We start from the raw sequence: 19,833 nt of genomic DNA, 5'->3' as shown, positions 1-19,833 counted from the left end.
TAAAAAAATCTATAGATTGAAGAAACATGTTTTACTTGGCAATTTGAGGCAGGGCTATTTATTTACTTAAATGAGAAGTGGCTACTTGATCCTAACTATAAGTTCAAGGATGAAATACAAATAAAACATATCCCAGAATGTTAGTTATTCCCTCTGGCTTGATTGTCACCTCATAAGGGGAGATGTAGGGGTCACACAGGATTGGGAGAACTCAATTTCCTTTAGATTAAATTGGTATTCTTTCTATATTATGAAATCGGGGCGAGGCATTGCATTTTCTAATCAGAAATGACATTTGCAGATATTAAAGTAGAAGGACGTTAAATTATGCTACATTCCACCAACTTGCAAGTGAAAAGTCCTCCGTTATTTAAAACGTGAGGTTCTTCTCATACATTCAGACTTTGTGACTCGTTTTAAATAACAGCTCTATATATTTGTGGTGTTCCTACAAACTGTGCTAATGTCACGTCTGAATGTGTCTATGGTTGCTGTCTGCTCTTTTTTACAGTTAGGGCGGAGCCGTAGGAAAGGGGTGTGGGAAAGTGAACCATTCAACTGGTTTTGTTTGCAAAACGATGATATGGTCCTCAAACAGCTTGGCAGAGGATGGTCATGTTGTTGTAGCACAAACAGGTGAGCCCAGTGAGTCAGACCTGAGGGCAGGGCCAGTGTAACAACAGCAGACAAAAAAAGCTGGCTCATTGGGAATGGTAAACGAACACTCCCAGGCTGCAAAAGACTTTCACTCAATTATCTGCTTTTCAATAACTAAGTAAATACAACGTTTTTCATTAATATCCGTTTACTAAACAAGAAGCGACACTTAATATCAGAAAATACCTTTCTCAATACAGATCCAGGCCACTGTTGGCAGAATCAGGTTTTAGCCATGATTTGGAGGGGGGTGAAGGGTATGGAAAAGAATTAGATTTCCCTCTGCTCCCATTTAACGTAAGTCCCTTCCTTCTCCGGCCTTCTGCTACTTTGGGGGGAGAAAAGAAAAGAGAACTCTAGAATAATTAAAGCTCTTTGAAAGTGGGAGAAGGTCTCTCAGGAAGTGGGGATGGCAGATAGTGAGCCGTGGCATCTATGAGATATCCTTCAGCACGAAGCTGGCTACACAGACTTCAAGTTCAGGGAGCAGGCAGGGCTGGTGATTCAAATTTGAGAGTCACTATCACTTATGTTGTGCTGGGGCTATGGGACTAGCCAAGATCACCCAGGGTGAGTCATTAGAATGAGGAAAGGGCTGAGGAAGTATCTGGCTTGTGCTATCCTGTATTCTGCCATGTTGCCTACTCTACTATAATATAAAAGGATAATACAAACTATCTATTGTAGTAACAATAATAAAAACAGCAGTGATAGCTACCATTTATTTTGGTGCTGTATTAATTCACAACTTTCAAAACAATGTTATTGAGTAGGTAGTAGTATTATTAGTAAGTCTTTTCTTCCTTCTGGCAAATACTTTGAAAGACCACAGAAGAAAAGCATGGATTATGCCTTACACTTCCATCTGCTCCATATGGCTAAATATCAGATACCGAAGGTCTGATAAATTTAACAAAATTATGAAATAAGTTTAATAAATACTTTGCTATTCTTGTTAAAATATCCCAACCAAATGTTCTCTGGAGTTAGAAAAAGATCCTATATAAAATGGCTTAAAATCATTTGGCTCCATCCATCTATGGTTAATGGTACGAGATAAAAAATTAAAAATCTGTGAAAGATGCATTTTGATTAATGAACCATGAGCAAGCTTTGCAAGCACTAGCCTTCACAGAGTAACCGCAACCACCACATCCATTTTCTTTGGCGAATGGTACAGAGTGTGTCTCAACTGATGAATGAGGTTTTATTTTTTAATCAGCATCATCATTAGTAGATCAATAACGCACAATCTTAGAAGAACCAGCTTCCCAGAGAAGTGTGAAAGCTTCCAGTGGTCAGAAGATTCTATGTCAATCATTTCCTCTGGAAGGTTACTTAATTATTAAAAAGAACAGACAGCTTATTCCCCCTCCCCCCTAATATAGGCCATCTGGAGAAAAAATAAAATAAAAAAGACTCAGGGCTATCCTCTTTTTGATATGGACACCTAATTTGTGCATTCTCACATTTTCACTTGAGAATTTGGAGGTAAATGATTCTCCATGCCCAAGTGTGTTTTTTCCTTCACAGAATATAAGGGAAAACTAAAATGCAGTTTGGTGGCAATTTGAGGTTTTAAAACACCAATGAAATAAAATATTTAACATGCACACAACTCAAACAGAACGGAGGTCCCTAATGAATGACTGACCAGGACTCCTGGCATTCCTTCCCAGTCCCCTTTCTTCCTTCAATCACTGCAGGGCTTTTCTGAAAATCAATTCCTTAACCACCATCTTCTGATAGTTCTTCCTTAATATTAATCACTGCTTTTCTGAAAGTCAATTCCTTAACAATCATCTTCTCTTTGAAAGTATGTTTGTACCCCTGCTTAAAGACAAGGAATTGTGTGAAGATAACCTACGTGATTCCTTTGTCAGAAACCGGAAATAATATAACATAGGACAGCTTCCAGTCCGACTTCCTGTGCTTTGCAAACATCGCACCGATATGTGCGTCCCCTTAATTCAGACTAAGAAGCCAACGTGAACACGAAGGCTCATTACTAAAAACGAAAAAGGTTTCTGTGTTCACTGACTGGGCTCAGCTGAACTTCTCCAACTGGAAAACAAATGATGTCACAAAAGGATGTTACGGGTTTGCTGAAGGATAAAGAAGATGACAACGACTTCGGTCTTAACAACTCACGATGCTTCTTTCTATCCCAATCGCTTTCAAAGACTTGGAATTCTGAATTTCGATGGTGCCCCTTTAAGAGCTCAATGTAGCTGCTCAGAAATGTTGTAAATCAAAGGACGTATGCGGCCACGGGTAGCCTGCCAAAAGCGAGCGGTAAGACAGGCCAAACACATGTCTGTAGTTACAGTTTCGGCCGTGTACGATCAACTGCTAAATCCTGGGTCAGGCTCTATTTGTTTTTACGACGAAGTTTCTGGAGCAGTGAGGCTGGTATAATTGAGAGATGTGATTTCTGTATAAAAAGTCAGGGCTGTCCCCAGGCACACCGTCTGATCTTGTGCTACTAACTTCACTTAGCCAAACCGAGCCTCGGATTCCTCCAGAAGGGCTTGCCGGTGAATTATCTCACCATGGACAGGCGCCACAGACTCTCCTCGTGTCCTCTGGTGTCAGCCTATTAACACGAACAGGGCTCGCCTGAAAAGCCAGCAGGCTCACAGTGGCTGGCTAAAAGGTGGTGTGGGCTCTTTGTGCCCAGTTTTCCTCTGGGCAAAGCTGCCAGTGTCAGCCCCAGGCAGTGACCGACAACTGGGGTGCTGCCAGGCCTTCACGCGGGGCAGGCCCGGGAGCAGAGAGGTCTGCCACCGGCGGGCGGAGACCAGGGTGTCTGCTGCCACTGGGTGGGAACCGTCCAGTTTCACATGCAGAACAAGTTTAGTCCGATAAGGCCTGGGACACCTGCACACAGCTTGTGTCACTCCGACCCTGGAAACTACTGAAAGAAATTCCAAGGGCAAGAAATCCTGGCTTAGAGTTCACACAGTACACTGTTCAGCAGCTACAGAGAATCTGGAGCGTAGATTTAGCACATTGGCTAAAATACAGCCCTGGCTAATAACGGCATGTCAAATAATATTAACCAGTGGGGCTCTCTCTCCCGGAACAGAAGGGGATCTGTGAAGAACGAGTTCCATCAAAGTTTCAGAATGAGATCCCAAGTGTGTTAACACATATGTTTGCATGTGGTGCCAAGAATGAATTCACCCTATGCTTAATTCCCTCCAGCTCACAATTTCTGAAGTGGTACCAGTCCTGCAGGGAAGGGCTCTGTGCCTAAATATCCATCTACACTTACGATAAATCTATACGTTGGGTCTGGCAGCCAACCTTGGGGCAGCAGTGAAATATCAGGCAGTTGTAAAAGGTGGAGGGGAGAAAAGGGCTGATGCTAGGAAGAGGAAAAGAGGAAAAACTGGGACACAGTTGCTGAGGCAGAAGAATTCAAAGGATAAAAAGGTCTATTTTTTTTTTAAAGTTGAAACCTCTGTTACAGAAGAGCTGAAAGACTAGTACGGGGAACATTCACGTTTCTTTCACTTAGATTTCCCATTGTTAACCTTCTGTCACATTGGCCTTATTGAGCTCTCTCTCTCTTTCTCTCTCCTGAACCATTTGGAAAGTTGCAGGCATTATGACACTGAGCAAGCATTTTTTAAAGAATAAGATACTTGTCCGTCATAACCATACCACCATGTATAAGAAAATTAATATTAATTCAATAATACCATTTAACTGTCTATCTTTAAATTTCCCAAATTGTCTTGAAAATGCCATTTATAACTTTTGCTTTTAAATTCAGAATCAAATGAAAGTTCATATATTGTGTTTGGTTATTTTATTTTTTTAAGACAGTTTTTAGTAGTATAAATGTCATTTTTTTTCCAAGTGAAATTGGCCTTGTAGCTTAGAGTCTGGCGTCCTACGTGTAATAAAGGAGCCGTAGGTCATGATGACCTTTTTCCATGTACTAATTCCCCGAGGATAATAGGTCCTTTGGGGAAAACAAGGAAATAAGGTGATATACTTCTTCATGGGTAAGGAAGTTTCTAGAACGGTAGGAGGCAAGAGTTTACATCAAACAGGAGTAATCTGTTTTTGTCCTGAGTTACTCCCACAACCCAGTCCCCTCATTTTCCACTTCCATACATATTCTCTTTCACTCTTTGTAATTTCTAGCAAGATCTAGTGTGAATAAAAGGTAATTCAAGTTACAGACTACGAGGCACTTAAGACAGGAGCTTTGCTTATATTTATTTTTTTTCCTTTTAAATTTCCTGAAGATAGAAAAACAGCCAACATTTATATAGTTCCCTTTGCCTATAATTCCCCCCTCCCCACTTTTCTCATTTGAAGTTTATAGTATCCAGTAAAATATGCAGCTCAGAACAATGCCTGACACAGAAAGCCTTATAAGTGATAACTATTATGTTTTTTGCTATTATCAAATAGAACAATACATTTAGCTAGGTTATGTCTTAACTAAAACCAATGGCTACAGAAAGAAAAAGTCACCCGAACTGGTTTTACTGGTTTCTAGAGTCCAAAAAGGCATTCAATGGGACAAAAATATTGCCCAATAAAACATATGGGGCGGGGCTGGAGGGGTGGAAAAGATGTGGGAGGAGGGGGATGAGGGGGGGTCACAGGTGGAGGCCAATGCACCTCCTTCCGACTTCTCTACTGATAGGAGCAGTGTGCTCTGAAGGTCCTCCCCCAGGAGCTCAGTGGTGGCTATTCAGCCCTCCCTACATTTCCCTGTTCTTCCTCAAGGTTAGCACCACGCTCACAAAGAAAACAGTTCCAGGGAGAACTTGGTAAATCCAGAAACAGACAAAGGCAAATCTAAAAAGCGGTGTCCTCCGCTTCTTAAAGCACAAATCCCCCATCCACACACATCATGGGACGCATACACGACACAATATATAACCCACGTCACCTTCCCATCTCCTTCAGATAACTGACCTTCTCCGAGGGTCCTCTGCAACAGGTCATGCTTGGCTTGAAGTTTGGTGATGAGATTACTGCCTTCCAAATATTCTCTGAGTTTCTGGAAAAGGAAAGAGCAATTTTTAACTTTAAAAAAATATTCAAGCCCTAACTGGTTTGGCTCAGTGAATAGAGTGTCGGTCTGCGGACTGAAGGGTCCCAGGTTTGGTTCTAGTCAAGGGCATGTATCTTGGTTGTGGGCACATCCCCAGTAGGGGGACAGGAGGCAGCTGATCAATGTTTCTAGCTCTCTCTTCCTCTCCTTTCCTCTCTGAAAAAAAAAATCAATAAAATATATATTTTTTAAATGTCAAGCTCTCGCCAGTCTTGCTCAGTAGATAGAGCATCAGCCTGCAGACTAAAGAGTCCCAGGTTTGATTCCCAGTCAAGGGCACATGCCTATGTTGCAGGCTTGATCCCAAATGTGAGGTGTGCAGGAGGCAGCCAATTAATGATTCTCCTCATTGATGTTTCTATCTCTCTCTCCCTCTCTGAAATCAATAAAAATATATTAAAAATATAGTCCATCTCAAGGGACATCCCATAGGCTATCTAGAATCCAGCTGCTTTTATCTTGTAGATCCTAGAACCTTGCTACACACAGTGTGTCTGCTGGGAGCCTGTTCGAGGTGCAGACCCTCAGGTCCCTCCTCCCCTGACCTATCGCCCCCAGAACCTACATTTTAATAAGTTCTCCTGGTGCCGAAACCGGTTTGGCTCAGTGGATAGAGTGTCAGCCTGCAGACTGAAGGATCCCAGGTTCAATTCCCGTCAAGGCATGTACGTTGGTTGCGGGCACATCCCCAGTGGGGTGTGTGCAAGAGGCAGGTGATTGCTGATTCTCTCTCATTGATGTTTCTAACTCTCTATCCCTCTCTCTTCCTCTTTGTAAAAAAATCAATAAAATATATATTAAAAAAAAATAAGTTCTCCTGGTGACATGTGTTTCCATCAAAGTTTAAAAGTTCTGTTTTAGTTTAGTCCTCTTTAAATGTATCTGTAGAACAGAATTACCTGAGGAGCTTTGAAAAAGTACTAACTCCTAAACCCTATCCCAGATGGATTAAATCAGAAACTTTTGAGGGTAGGCAGAGGCCCTTATTTTAATAAAGAACCTAGGAGGTTCTGATGGAACTCCAGAAGCAGTGTGTGGGGATCCCAGAGCTGAGCTCCAAGGGTGGCTTGGGAAGCAATAGATGGGTGGGAAAGGTCTGGCCAAGGACTGTAGAAGGCCTGCGAAACGATTGGGTCTGGTCCTGCCCAGGCATTAGGGATGAGGTAATTAAATGTTTGGCCGAAGACAGCAGGCTAATTTTTAAATTGATAATATTGTATGGCCATGGAATGATGTTATAAATATCCAAATGGCCCTTGGCAGAAAAAAGGTCCCCGCCCCTGTAACAGACGCACCATGAAGTAGAACTGCTCGGTCTCCTGCTGGTTCGCTCTTCTCTTGGCGATGCTGGGCTTGCTCAGGTAGGTCTCAGAGACGGTGGACTTCACGGACTCCGTGGAGCGGCTGTGTTGGAAGCATTCAGAAACATCGTAGTCTTCGATGGTGACCATATCTTGTATCGTCTGCAAGGTGGCTTCGGTTGTTTTCTTGACCTGGGAACAGAAACATATTTCTCACATTTGTATATAATTTCGTGAATCCCACAAATATGCAGTGAGAATCCACTCTGTCGGCAGAAATGAGGACACAGGACCTGCCCCAAGAGGTTCAAAGTCTATTAGGGGAGTCAGGTAAACAATACCTCATATCACCAATATAAAGGAAAGGTTTTCTTAAAAATTATCCTGAGGACATCACTTTATGCGTGAGTCCTTATAATCTCACATATCATAGGGTGCTCACTCAATTACAGTTTTCTCTCTCTTTATTGATTAAGGTATTACATACGTCTCCTTATCCCTCCACTGCGCGCCCCCCCCCCCCCCCACACACACACTCTTGCACCCTGGTGTTTGCATCCATTGGTTAGGCTTATATACATGCATACAAGTCCTTTGGTTGATCTCTCCCCCTTCCCCTCACGCTCCCCTACCTTCCCTCTGATGTTTTATGATCAGTGCTTCTCTGTCTCTGGTTCTGTTTTCGTTTATCAGTTTATATTGTTCATTATATTCCACAAACAAGAGAGATCATGTGATATTTATCTTTCTCTGACTGGCTTATTTTACTTAGCATAATGCTCTCCACTTCCATCCATGCTGTTGCAAATGATAACAACTCCTTATTTTTTACAACAGCATAGTATTCCATTGTATAGATGGTGCCACAGTTTTTAAGAACTATAGAAATGATCCCTGAAAGTATAGTCTTGCCACAGTTTTTAAACCCACTCATCTGCTGATGGGCACTTGGGCTGTTTCCAAATCTTAGGTATTGTAAATTGTGCTGCTATGAACATAGGGGTGCATATATCATTTCTGATTGGTGTTGCTAGTTTCTTGGGATATATTCCTAGAAGTGGGATTACTGGGTCCAATGGGAGTACCATTTTTAGTTTTTTGTTAATTATCTTTATTAAAAATATATTTTTTAATTGAAGTAAAACTACATATAGAAAAATGCACAGCCTGGCCGGCATGGCTCTGTGGTTGAGAGTCGACTTATAAACCAGGAGGTCACAGTTCAGTTCCTGATCAGGGCACATGACTGGGCTGCAAGAGTAGGGAGTGTGCAGGAGGTAGCCAATCAATGATTCCTTCTCATCATTGATGTTTCTCTCTCTCCCTTCTCTGAAATCAATAATAAAAATTTTTAAAAAAATATATTTTATTGATTTTTTACAGAAAGGAAGGGAGAGAGAGAGCTAGAAACATTGATGAGAGAGAAACATTGACCAGCTTCCTCTTGTACACCCTCTACCAGGGATGTGCCAGCAACCAATATACATGCCCTCGACCGGAATCGAACCTGGGACCTTTCAGTCCGCAGACCAATGCTGTACCACTGAGCCAAACCGGCTTCGGCCAATAATAAAAATGTTTTTAAAAATACACAGACTGTAAGTGTATGGTTTGATGAATATCACAAAATAAACACTTATATGACCACCACTCAGATAAAGAAATAAGAGTATATTATTAATGTTTTTGGCTTCTCCCAACCATCACACAACCTTTTGTCTTCTCTAAAGGTAGCCACTATCCTGATTTCTAATATCAGATATCAGTTTTTCTTTTTTGTGCTTCATGTAAATGGAATCCTACAGAATTTATGATTTTTATCTTGCTTCTTTTGTTCAACTTTATGTAGTTGACTTATTCATTTCTTGTGAGTACAGTATTTCATTGAATACTCACTATAAGAATACACCATAATTCATCCCTTTTACTGTTGGCAGATGACTTACTTCTAGTTTTGGGCCATTACGATTAATGTTGCTATAAAATGTTTTTGTTGGACCATACATATGTGAGTAAAATCGCTTATAAGGTGTGCCAGACTGTTTTCCAAAATTATTGTTCTAACTGATATTCCCACCAGCAAGGTAGGAGACTTCCTGTTTCTCCACATCCTCAAGAGTTGGTATTGCCTGCTTCTAAAATTTAAACCACTGTGTTGGTTGCATAGTGGTATCTCGTTGTGGTTTCAACATGCATTTTTCTGGTGCCTGAGATTGAGCATATTATATATTTAAGGCAATTTGGATGTCCTCTCTCGAAAACACTTTGTTCAAATCTCTTGTTCAATTTTCTGTGGGTTATGAGTATTTTTCTTACTTATTTGTAAATAGATATGAGTCTTTTATTAGTTATATGTGTTGTAAATATCTTTTACTATACTGTGCCTTGGCTTTTAACTTTTTATAGTGCCCCAATGAATGGTCTTTTATTTCAATACTAGAGGCCTGATTCACAAAATTCGTGCAAAAATAGCCCTTCCTAAAAAAAAAACCAAAAAAAAAAAAAAAAAAAAAAAGAGAGAGTAGCCCCCCCCCCCCCCCCCCCTCCCCGGCATCGTCTTCCCTCTGGCCATCAGCAGGCATCTGGGATCAGGGCTTCCCTCACAGCCCCAGAGTTGTCTGATTAGCATATTATGCTTTTATTATTATAATCATTTCACCAATCCTTCCCTTTATGATTTATGTGTTTTGTGTCCTTATTTAAGAAATATCTTTCCTATCTCATGGCCATGAAGATACTGTTCTGTTATCTTCTAGGAGCTTTTAAATCTACCTCCACATGTATCTTCCACAGTTAGGCTGTACTCCAGTTTTGCTTATCAATGTTTAACACAAATTGATAGCTTTACCCTTTTCCCCAGTGACAGAGTTGACAACATCTATCTCCATTAACTTCTCCTGAATTATATGCTATTTTTGTAATGTAGTATAAGAGGATATATGTAAACATTTATATATATATTTAAATGTAAGATATTAGTTGTCATGTATGGTCAGTGCCCATTTGGCTTTATCCATATATTTTATATTCTTTGATCCTTACTCACTATGTTTTTAAGAGCATCCTTTCTTTAGAAATTTATTCCAGGATGCTGGTGGTGAACGGTTTTTGTTGATGTGAAAATATCTTTTATTTCATCTTCATTTATGAAAGATATTTTTCCTAGTTGGCAGTTATTTATTTTCAATACATCAAACATATCACTGTACTTTCTTGTGGTTTCTGTGTTCCTGCTGAATGAGAAGCTTGCTGTCAGGCTATCACTATTTTGAATAAACTTTGCTTTTCTTTATCCAGCTGCTTTTATTAGTTCCATCATGATGTCTCTATGTAAGGATTTAAAAAATATATTGTACCTGGAATTTTGGGGGCTTCTTGAATTGTGTGATGTTTTCATATTCCCTGATAAAATTTTAGCCTTCATCTTTGCAAATATTTTCTCTGATTTATTTTTTTTATCATTTTTCATTTTGAGTGTTTAATTAGTATGCTAAACATTATTGTATTCTCTATACTGCTTATCTTTCTCTTCATATTTTCTACCTTTTGTTAGTCCATGCTGTATTTTGATTATTTTCTACTGATTTGTCTTCCACTTTGATAATTTACTCTTCGGCTGTGTCTAACCTACTGTTAAAACCATCCTCTGATTTATTAATTTGGGTTACTATATTTCTCAGTTTTAGAACTTCTAAGTGTTTCATTTCCAAATGTGTTAGTTATTTCACTGTTTATAGGTTATTGTTCCCTGTTGAAATCTAAGCTTAGTATTTTCCGGTGTATGAGACGACCCACTAATTTTACAGTTAAAACATAGGTTTAGGCCTATATTCGCTGTATAAGACTACCCCCTACTTCCGAGGCAACACCAGTTCTTTTTTTTAATAGACCGCCTCTCTGACTCTGGCCAATCTGAGCAGGCTTTTTACTAGAACTCATGTCTTATACAGCGAATATAGGCCTAAACCTATGTTTTAACTGTAAATTAGGGGGTCATCTTATACGCTGGAAAATACGGTAGTTTTCATCTACTTGAACAGAGTAACCAGCTCTTTTTTAGTTTGTTTCTAAAAATCCCAATATTTGTGGAGTTTCTACAGTTTGTCTACATTTATGTCTCTATTGTCTGATATGTCTGGCAATCATGTTTTGTTTCCTCCTCATGTGCCTAATTATTTTTGCTGGACATTTTTTGTAGGGTTATTTGAAATCTTGGTGTGATTATCAATCAGAAAGAATGTTTGTTTATTTTTTCAAACCATTAGGGGAACTAATATTTAAGAATCACTGGATTTTATTTCTGATATGGATCATAAAAAGTGTACATATACCATAATTTCAACAATAACAATTTTTTAAAAAGTTCCTGGAGTTGACATCAGCAAGATAGCAAAATTGGAGGTCCCCCATTCATATCTTTCCACAACCATTTGGCAGCCATCCATGGACAAAAGTGCATTTGGGGGAGGTCTTGCAAAACCTTGGTGGAGCCAAGATTGAGAAGGACTGATATGAGAAAAGCAGGTCTGTGCCCAGATGGTAGGCTTGCCAATGGTAATCCTGGTTACAGACCAAGAAACAGACCTGTACCCCTGTGAACACAGCTAAAGTTTTGCTGGGCTTTCGTCCTACCACCAGCATCATCCGCTACGGAACCCAGGCGGAGTCACACCACCTGTGCCTTAGGTAAGAGGCCTGCTGACCTTGACACACATCTAGTCGTTTTTAGCCCTGGCCAGGGAGCTGTCCTTCTCTGCCCAGGGTCTTGCCAGAGGGGTAGTGCCTAATCCAATAAAACTGTGTCCTTATAAAGAGGGGGAATTTGGACACACAAGCATAGAAGACAATGTGGAGACAGAGAAGATGGCCATCCTCCAGCCAAGGAGGCCGCTTGGGACAGGTCTCTCGCTCACAGCCTTCAGAAAGAACCAAGCCTTCTGACTCCTTGATCTCAGTTGTCCATGCTCTTGGAAGCAGACCTGTTGACTCTGGTCCAACAGCAGATCTTGAAGTGGCTCTGTAACTCAGCTCTATGCCCTCCCAGCCTCAGACCAGGAGTAGTCCTATCCACCGAGGGGGGACATGGCCAACCATGGCTCCAGAAAAAGGTCCTCCAACCTCACTCGGACTGGAGATCTTGAAGTAGCTCTGTATCTTGGCTCCAGACAAGCTCAGCTACAGTCCAGAAGCAGTTCAGCTTGTCAAGGTTCCAGGCGGGAGGCACTTCCGTCTGTAATCTCAAGGCAGGTCTGCCAACTTAAGTCCAATGGTGGATAATGAAGCGGCTCTGTAACTTGGTGTCAATACCTCTTAGCAATGACTTATGAGGCCTGCCTGGGGACCCAACAAAAGAAAAGCCCATTCATACACCAAGAGGCAGGCCCACCACCCCTTAGTCCAACTTCAGATATTGAAGCAGCCCTGTAACCTGGAGCTAATCCTTCTCAGCAGTGCTCCAGGAGCAGTCTTGCCCACCCAGGCCCTTGGGGGAGGCAGACCTATATGTGCTCCAGGAGACAGGCCTGCAGACCTTGGCCCTGGCTGAGGACCCAAGTGGACCCATGACAGTTCCTGCTGTGCTCAGCTGTGGTCTGAGGCTAATCCTGCCCACCAGGACATGTCCAGTGGCTTGGCAGGTGCCATACCTACTCAAGAACCTGGTAACAGACCTGCTGTCTGTGGACCAACTGTGGACCCTGATGGAGAGACTCTTGTCCCACTACCAGACTGACTAAAGTCTTGAAGTACCATCTGCCTAGGGGCCAGACAGACTCCATGCCCACCCGAGCTCTTGGTAACATGCTCACGTACTATAGACCCTACGGTGGACCCAGCAGCCGCCATGTAATTCCTTGTCATTGTCAACAACACTGTTTTCTTTTTCATCTCAATTCTTCCTCAGAAGCAAGAGCGTTCCGATTCAACGTGGAATCGTCAGGAAAAATAAAAGATGAGACAGAAAGCAGCAGACACGATGGCTGGGACTACATATGATCCCACAGGATATTCTTGACGAAGAATAACACAAGCCATGTTAATAAGTCACAAGGGGGAATATAATGAGGCAAATATGAAAGAGATAATAAGAGGCTTGTAATGACTCCCCATTAGCAGCAGGACAAACACAGTTGGGTCTAGTGGAAGGAGAGGCCAGGAAACGTGGAAAGGAATGACAAAGGAGCCAAAGAATGCACTGCAGTGGAGGCGTGCCCAGGTGGCAAGGACTCTGAGACAGTAATCAAACCAATGATGGGGGAGAAGAGGCGACCTCTGTGGACTTGCTCTTTTGCCTCTCCCCACCCCAAACATTGCAATCGTTGGAGAAAACAGAAAGTTGCCTTGGTGGTTTTACTCTCCAAACACACTGCATTAGATTCCTAGGGCTGCCGTAAAGCACCACCGGCTGTGTGGCTAACACAGCAGAAGCTCATCACCTCACAAGTTTGGAGGCCAGAAGTCTGAGATCAAGGAGTCAGCAGGCTTGGCTCTTTCAGAGGGCTGTGAGCGAGAGACCTGTCCCAAGGCGGCCTCCGTGGCTAAAGGATGGCCATCTTCTCTGTCTCTTCCCCACCTCTCTGCTTCTGTGTTCAAATTTCCCCTTTTTATAAGGACACAGTTTTATTGGATTAGGCACCACCCTAGTGACCCCATCTTCAAATAAGGTCATATTATGAATTATGTGTCAACGTATGAATTTTGGGGAACACAACTGAACACATGCCACACTATCTGATAGCAGCGATTTTCAATCTTTTTCATCTCATGGCACACATAAGCTAATGACTAAAGTTCTGTGGCACACCAAAAAAACATATTTTTTGCCGATCTGACCAAAAAAAGGTATAATTTTTATTCATTCACACCATATGGCTATTGTTATGTTGGCTATTGTCATTTTTTACTTTCACAATCTAAGGGAAAAGAGGTCAGTGACCCTGACTAAATAGGTACTGCATATTTTAAAAATTCTTACGGCACACTGGTTGAAAATGGCTGTGTTATAGCATTGTGCTTGCACCTTGCACCTGGTGCAGGCCTACTCATCCTTTACCACTCATCAATCCATCTGTGAAGGTGACCCCCAGAACTGCCTCCGTTCCCTTCCCCACCTCTCTACTTACTGCTTGCCATCACTGACCTTGGATGTATGTCAATTACGGTACTGTATCATTTCAGATGTATTAAAAAGCAGCAGGAAGAGACCATATACACATGTACACACAGAGAAATTGGATAAATGTCAGAGTTAATTACAGTGCAAAACTTCCTGCCAGCACAGGCCACAGAAGGCAGGAACAGAGTCTAAGCATCTTGCCACGGATTTCCCTTGCTCCTGGTTCCCCTAACAGGGGGTAGAGATGCTAGTGACCTTGTCTATGCTGGAGAAACAGCCCAATTTTTAGCTCCCCCCAAGCTGTTGGGGAGGGGTCTCCCTCCATCCCAGAGGAATTCACATTAATCATTCATGTATTTGCCTTTAAGGGGATGCTTACAAATACCAAGCACTCCTGACTTTTGAAACAGAGTTCATTAACAGCAATGATACAACTCAATCCAAAGAAGAAATCATCCTCATTGCCACATCTCTGAACAACATCCTGCTTTCAGCTGTGTCTCAGAAAGCTTGGTTTCCTGCGGTCCACCCTGACTCGGATTTAGTGACCCATCCGGGTGGACATGATACTCGGCGTGGTCTGAAGAGCAAAATGTCAACAATTATGATAAATAATCACCTACCATGCTGTTTAGAGGACTATGTTTTCCATCTGTAAGGGGAGCAACGTGAGGTCAGAAACAGCCTGCAAATCTTTCTGTTTGCTCACTAGCACGCTGCCTGGGAACAGAGCAGACTATCCAAAAAGTTCGTTGAACGAGCTGAAATCCTCCTCCTTTCAAATCCTCAGATGCCAAAGAAACGTTCAGCACACCCAGGAAGGTGGGGTTCCTTTGCTTACAGCCATGATGGCCCTGCTATTTGCTTTGGGGTACCCTACCACGTGACTCACATTCAGTCTTTCTAGAAACTTTCCTCACTCCGTTTGGTATTCTTCTGGGTCAAGGCCCTCCCTTCAGTGAGTTGAAGCTTAGTTGACACTATGCATACCTATACATTTTATATACTTCTTCTAAAAATATGGGTTTTCAGGGAAAGACAGTTGATCCTGTTTTCCATTTTGGCCAGGATGATGCTGTCATCTAAAGAATAAGTGGCAGTTGTCTTTTACTTGGGCCTTTTCCGACCTCCAGGTTCACATGTGGACGCTCAACTGTTGAGTCACACTGGCCAGGCAAAGACTTTTAAAAAGCTATTAAATATTCTCTGAAAAGTAAATGTTACAACTCTTGAAACGAATGGAAAGAAATCTTAGGAGAAAAACATGATATAAAAAAGAAACAAAGGGAAATGTTAGAACTGAAATAAAATACAATGACTGAAATAAAAAACTTATTGGATGTGCTCACTAAATGAACTAGAAGGATACAGGCAAGAGCTACTTAAATAAGTAAAAATGAAGTGAAAGCCACATAAACCATCAGGAACAGCAATTATGACCCAGTGGTTATCAAGCTCCACATCTTATATCAAGTCTCCAAAGAACCTGACAATTGCCTTTAAGGGTTTGGTCACTGACTTACATGACTTGAGATTCTGCTGTAGTCACTGGTACTGTGGGAAAATTTGGAGGGAAATGTGATTTTTCTACATTATAACCAAAATATATCTTACTTTTCCTCAATTACCCATGCCATAAAATTTGTCTCAAATGTTTGCCTAAAACTGCTTTCATTATGGGTGAAAATATCCTATGAAAGGAATATATTTTTGGGAGTAGTCTGTGAAATGCTCCCTTGTAAAGATTTTAAGTGATGCTAAGGACATTTACATGGGGCTCTCACTTCATTAAACCTTGTTGTGAGTTAATTAAGGAATCACAGGCTTTTGTCTTTTCCATTCCTTCCAAGGGATAAATCTACTAGTATGACGTAGGAGAGACTCATTTATATGTGAGGTTTTAGTCATAGCACAGACGTGACATGCTCATAAAACTTGATTTTTCTGGACCAAATATTGGGACAGATGGTCTGAAAATGGGACGAGCTACTTAAAACTAAGACTGTGCTAAAAATATGAAAGGCATAATTTCTCGAGTTATGCAATTCATCTTCCTTTTCTTCGCTGTCTATAGATAAGGTAGGAAAGAAGAATTCTAAGAACAGGGAAATGCAATCTGTGGGAACTATGCCAGAGGCTAGCTGTGAAAGGAACGACAGGAATGACCCTTAAACTGAAATCCTCATGACCAAGGTTAAGAGTAAATTTGAAGAAACATGAGATTGGAAAGAGTTTGGAAAGTGTTTATAGGGAGAAAGGTAAAATGATCATTTACATTTAGGTTGCTTTTAGTGTTATCTTTTTAAACCAAAGAACTTATATGCATAATCCATGGTCACAGACAATAGGGTGGGGAAGGCCTGGGGTGGGGGTGGGTGGCTGTGGGGTAGGTGCAGGCTAGAAAGGGTCAATGGTAAGGTGACAAGACGTCCCACTTTTGGCGGGACAGTCCCGATTTTTACCAATTTGTCCTGCGGTGTTTTTTTTTTTTGCCAAAAATTGGGACTTTTTAAAAACGCCACGGGGCCTAAACTGGTTTGGCTCAGTGGTAGTGTTGGTCTGCGGACTGAAAGGTCCCAGGTTCGATTCCGGTCAAGGGCATGTACCTTGGTTGCGGGCACATCCCCGGTAGGGGGTGTGCAAGAGGCAGCTGGTCGATCTTTCTCTCTCATCGATGTTTCTAGCTCTCTATCTCTCTCCCTTCCTCTCTGTAAAAAATCAATAAAATATATTAAAAAATATAAATAAAATAAAAACACCACGGGACAAATTGTTAAAAATTGGGACTGTCCCGCCAAAAGCGGGACGTCTGGTCACCTTAGTCATGGGGGGGGGGGGGGGGGGAGAGAACACATGTAACACTGTCAACAATAAAGATTTCAAAAATTAAAATAATAAAAAATAAAGTTTATCTTTTAGAGTAATATTTATTAATGTTTCAGATACAAAATTATACTTTTGAAGTAAGAAAAAGAAAACAAAATATTGGGAATAAAGTAGTTTCTGCTCTGTTTCTCTGTGCATAACAAACACATGGTGGACACTAATATTTGTTGATTGGCTGACTGGACGTGGGAATCACTTTACAGTGACACAGCGTGCAGCATAATGACACAGAAAGCTCATTTTAAAGGTTTGACCGGCAAATGTAAAGTTGTGAAGTGACAATTAATGGCACAATCTATTCTGAATCTGCCACCACCACCAAATTAGCCAAGTCCTTCTCAAACCCTTTCTTTCTTTTTTTTTTCTTTTTTTTTTTTTTATAAAATATATTTTATTGATTTTTATAGAGAGGAAGGGAGAGAGATAGAGAGCTAGAAAGTTCGATGAGAGAGAAACATCGACCAGCTGCCTCTTGCACACCCCTTACCGGGGATGTGCCCGCAACCAAGGTACATGCCCTTGCCTGGAATCGAACCTCGGACCTTTCAGTCTGCAGACCGACGCTCTACCACTGAGCCAAACCGGCTTCGGCTCAAACCCTTTCTTTCAACTTTTACTATTTACAACTATACTGAGGTCATGTCACAAATGCTTACTGCTCTCTCTTCTTTAAGGCAGGTGCTGGAAACTCAAATATCTTCAAGGGCCAAGCAAGTAATGAAAGCGAGGAAACTGGGCTGAGTGGGGAGCATGGCAAACAAGAAGCATGTACATGCTCTGTGTCTAAGGAAGCATCTATTGCTCAGTTCAAGCAGATGATCATCCTGCAGAAATGTAGATCTAGTATAACAAGACTTCCTAAGTTTTTAGATGCTGAAACTCAATGTTTTTATTAAAAATTTGCAATTTCTAAATGATAGCAACTAATTAAAAAAAAAATCAAGCACTTGCACAGCCAACAAAATTAATATGGCCACAGGGCTTTTAGCAAAGAAACCCTTCTAAGAAGGCTCCATACAGTTTCAAGTGGTACTCACTACTTGTTGTTGCTTAAGATTTGATGAAAAGGTTAATGAATTCACTTAGCTTCACTGTCCATTCTTTTATAAAGTTGGGTGAAATTCTCTCCCAATTTGGATCTTTTTACAGGCCATCGTAATTATTTTTAGTTAACTGAACTATTTGTAGTAAAATTTGGACTTGATGAGTGTGTCTATTTTTGTACAGAGGCAGAGAATTACCTACATATAATTATACATGCTTCTTTACTTGACTATTTCGATTTGATACCAATGTGTTGGTTTTCTGTCCTATCAGTGGAAGATCAGAGGCAAATTCTTTATTTATGGTAGACACAGGTGCTCTGCAGGACTCCAAATCAGCAAGGATTGCTATGCTGTTCCCAAGTTTTGTCTCTTATTTTTCACATTATATGAATGACTCCTTACAGCCTGGCTCTCATGCTAGAAATATGCTAACTGTGACTTACTCATCTCTGTACGCTGCACATCTGGCAAAATATGTGGAATGTAGAAGTTGCTCAATAAATACTTTTTGTACTGAAATGAACTGACCCACAGTATCACAACTCTTATCACACGACTTCAGCTTCACCTTTGGCTCATCCCCAAGGAGAACCTGAGCGATAAGCAAACTGCTCTGGGGAAAAAGGCTCACTCAGGGAACCTTGAAATACGTTGGAACATGTTCCTCCTCCTATTCCTATGGGAATCTACTGATTGCCTAAGATCCAATTTATTTCTCAAAAAATCCAATTTAGTTTTTACAAATTGGGAATTGACTAAAGTGAATTGTTCCATACTTAACAAATTGTAAACTACTAGTCATGCTCACAAGAAATATCAGGACAGGACAGCCCTGGCGGATGATGCTCAAGTGGTTAGAGTTTTGATCCCTGGCCCCGTAGCATTGTGTGCAGGAGGCAACCAACTGATATGTCTCTTTCACCTCTCTCTCTCTCTCTCTCTCTCTGTCTCCTTCCCTCCTTCCCTCCCACTCTTTCTAAAAAAATCAATGGGAAAAAATATCCTTGGGTAAGGATTAACAAACAAACAACAAAGAAATATCCGAACAATCCAGTTCATTTGTTTCTATAATAAATTTATAACAATTATGTCTCAGAAAGTGCTACCTGCCTTTTTAGTATATAAGGATACTGGGTTTCTCCAAATTATGCCCAAAGGGACATCATTAAACATTAGGAACTCAGGGCCTGTGGAGGCCAGACAGGTAATATAAATGGACTAGTCCAGCATATGAAAATCAGGAGCTGGCAAAGGGAAATTCAAATAACCCAGCTCTTCCTGTCATGAGGCAGTGCAGGGCCAGAGCCACCAGTCTACCCTGCGGGTAACAGGCCAGAACTGCGGGAGCCAAATGAAACAGGTCTGTGGGCTGCCAGTTTTGGCCTTGTGCAAAACACACTATTTTCCTAGAGCTTAGAGAATGTTTCCAAATAAAACAGCAGGAGGACACGCATGAAAAAAAAAAAAGTGGAAGTCACCTACACACTGTAAATTCAATAATACAGGATCCATAGACTGTATTAGTTGAGCCTTTTGTGATGTCTCACTCAAACCCTAAGGCCTAAGCTCTCAAACACCTCAAGGGAAGCAACAGCTTTCCCCTGGAAAGGCTTGTGTGTGGGATGTGACACAGAAACCGAAGTCTTAACACATTGGCTTCATTTAAATACACATGTTTGAGGGGTGGCTGGGCTCTCCTAGAAAGAATGGAAGCCAGGAAGTTGCAATGGGTTTTGACCCAACTGT

The 19,833-nt window shown here is 41.3% G+C and overlaps 1 protein-coding gene across 2 annotated transcripts in view; it reads right to left on the bottom strand.

The window, feature by feature from the left end:
• Nucleotides 1-19,833, bottom strand: part of SRGAP1 (SLIT-ROBO Rho GTPase activating protein 1) — a 257,917-nt gene that overhangs the window by 51,451 nt on the left and 186,633 nt on the right. For both annotated transcript variants that reach the window (XM_036456361.2, XM_036456362.2), the window contains exons 9-10: nucleotides 7,036-7,233; nucleotides 5,602-5,686 (exon numbers count right to left, since the gene is read on the bottom strand). In XM_036456361.2, the coding sequence (XP_036312254.1) occupies nucleotides 5,602-5,686; nucleotides 7,036-7,233 (283 nt within the window). The remainder of the gene's footprint in view (nucleotides 1-5,601; nucleotides 5,687-7,035; nucleotides 7,234-19,833) is intronic.

The sequence above is a fragment of the Pipistrellus kuhlii genome, unplaced genomic scaffold (genome assembly GCF_014108245.1).
Source record: "Pipistrellus kuhlii isolate mPipKuh1 unplaced genomic scaffold, mPipKuh1.p scaffold_m20_p_3, whole genome shotgun sequence".
Lineage (NCBI taxonomy): Eukaryota > Metazoa > Chordata > Mammalia > Chiroptera > Vespertilionidae > Pipistrellus > Pipistrellus kuhlii.
This window is presented reverse-complemented; position numbering and strand designations above follow the sequence as displayed.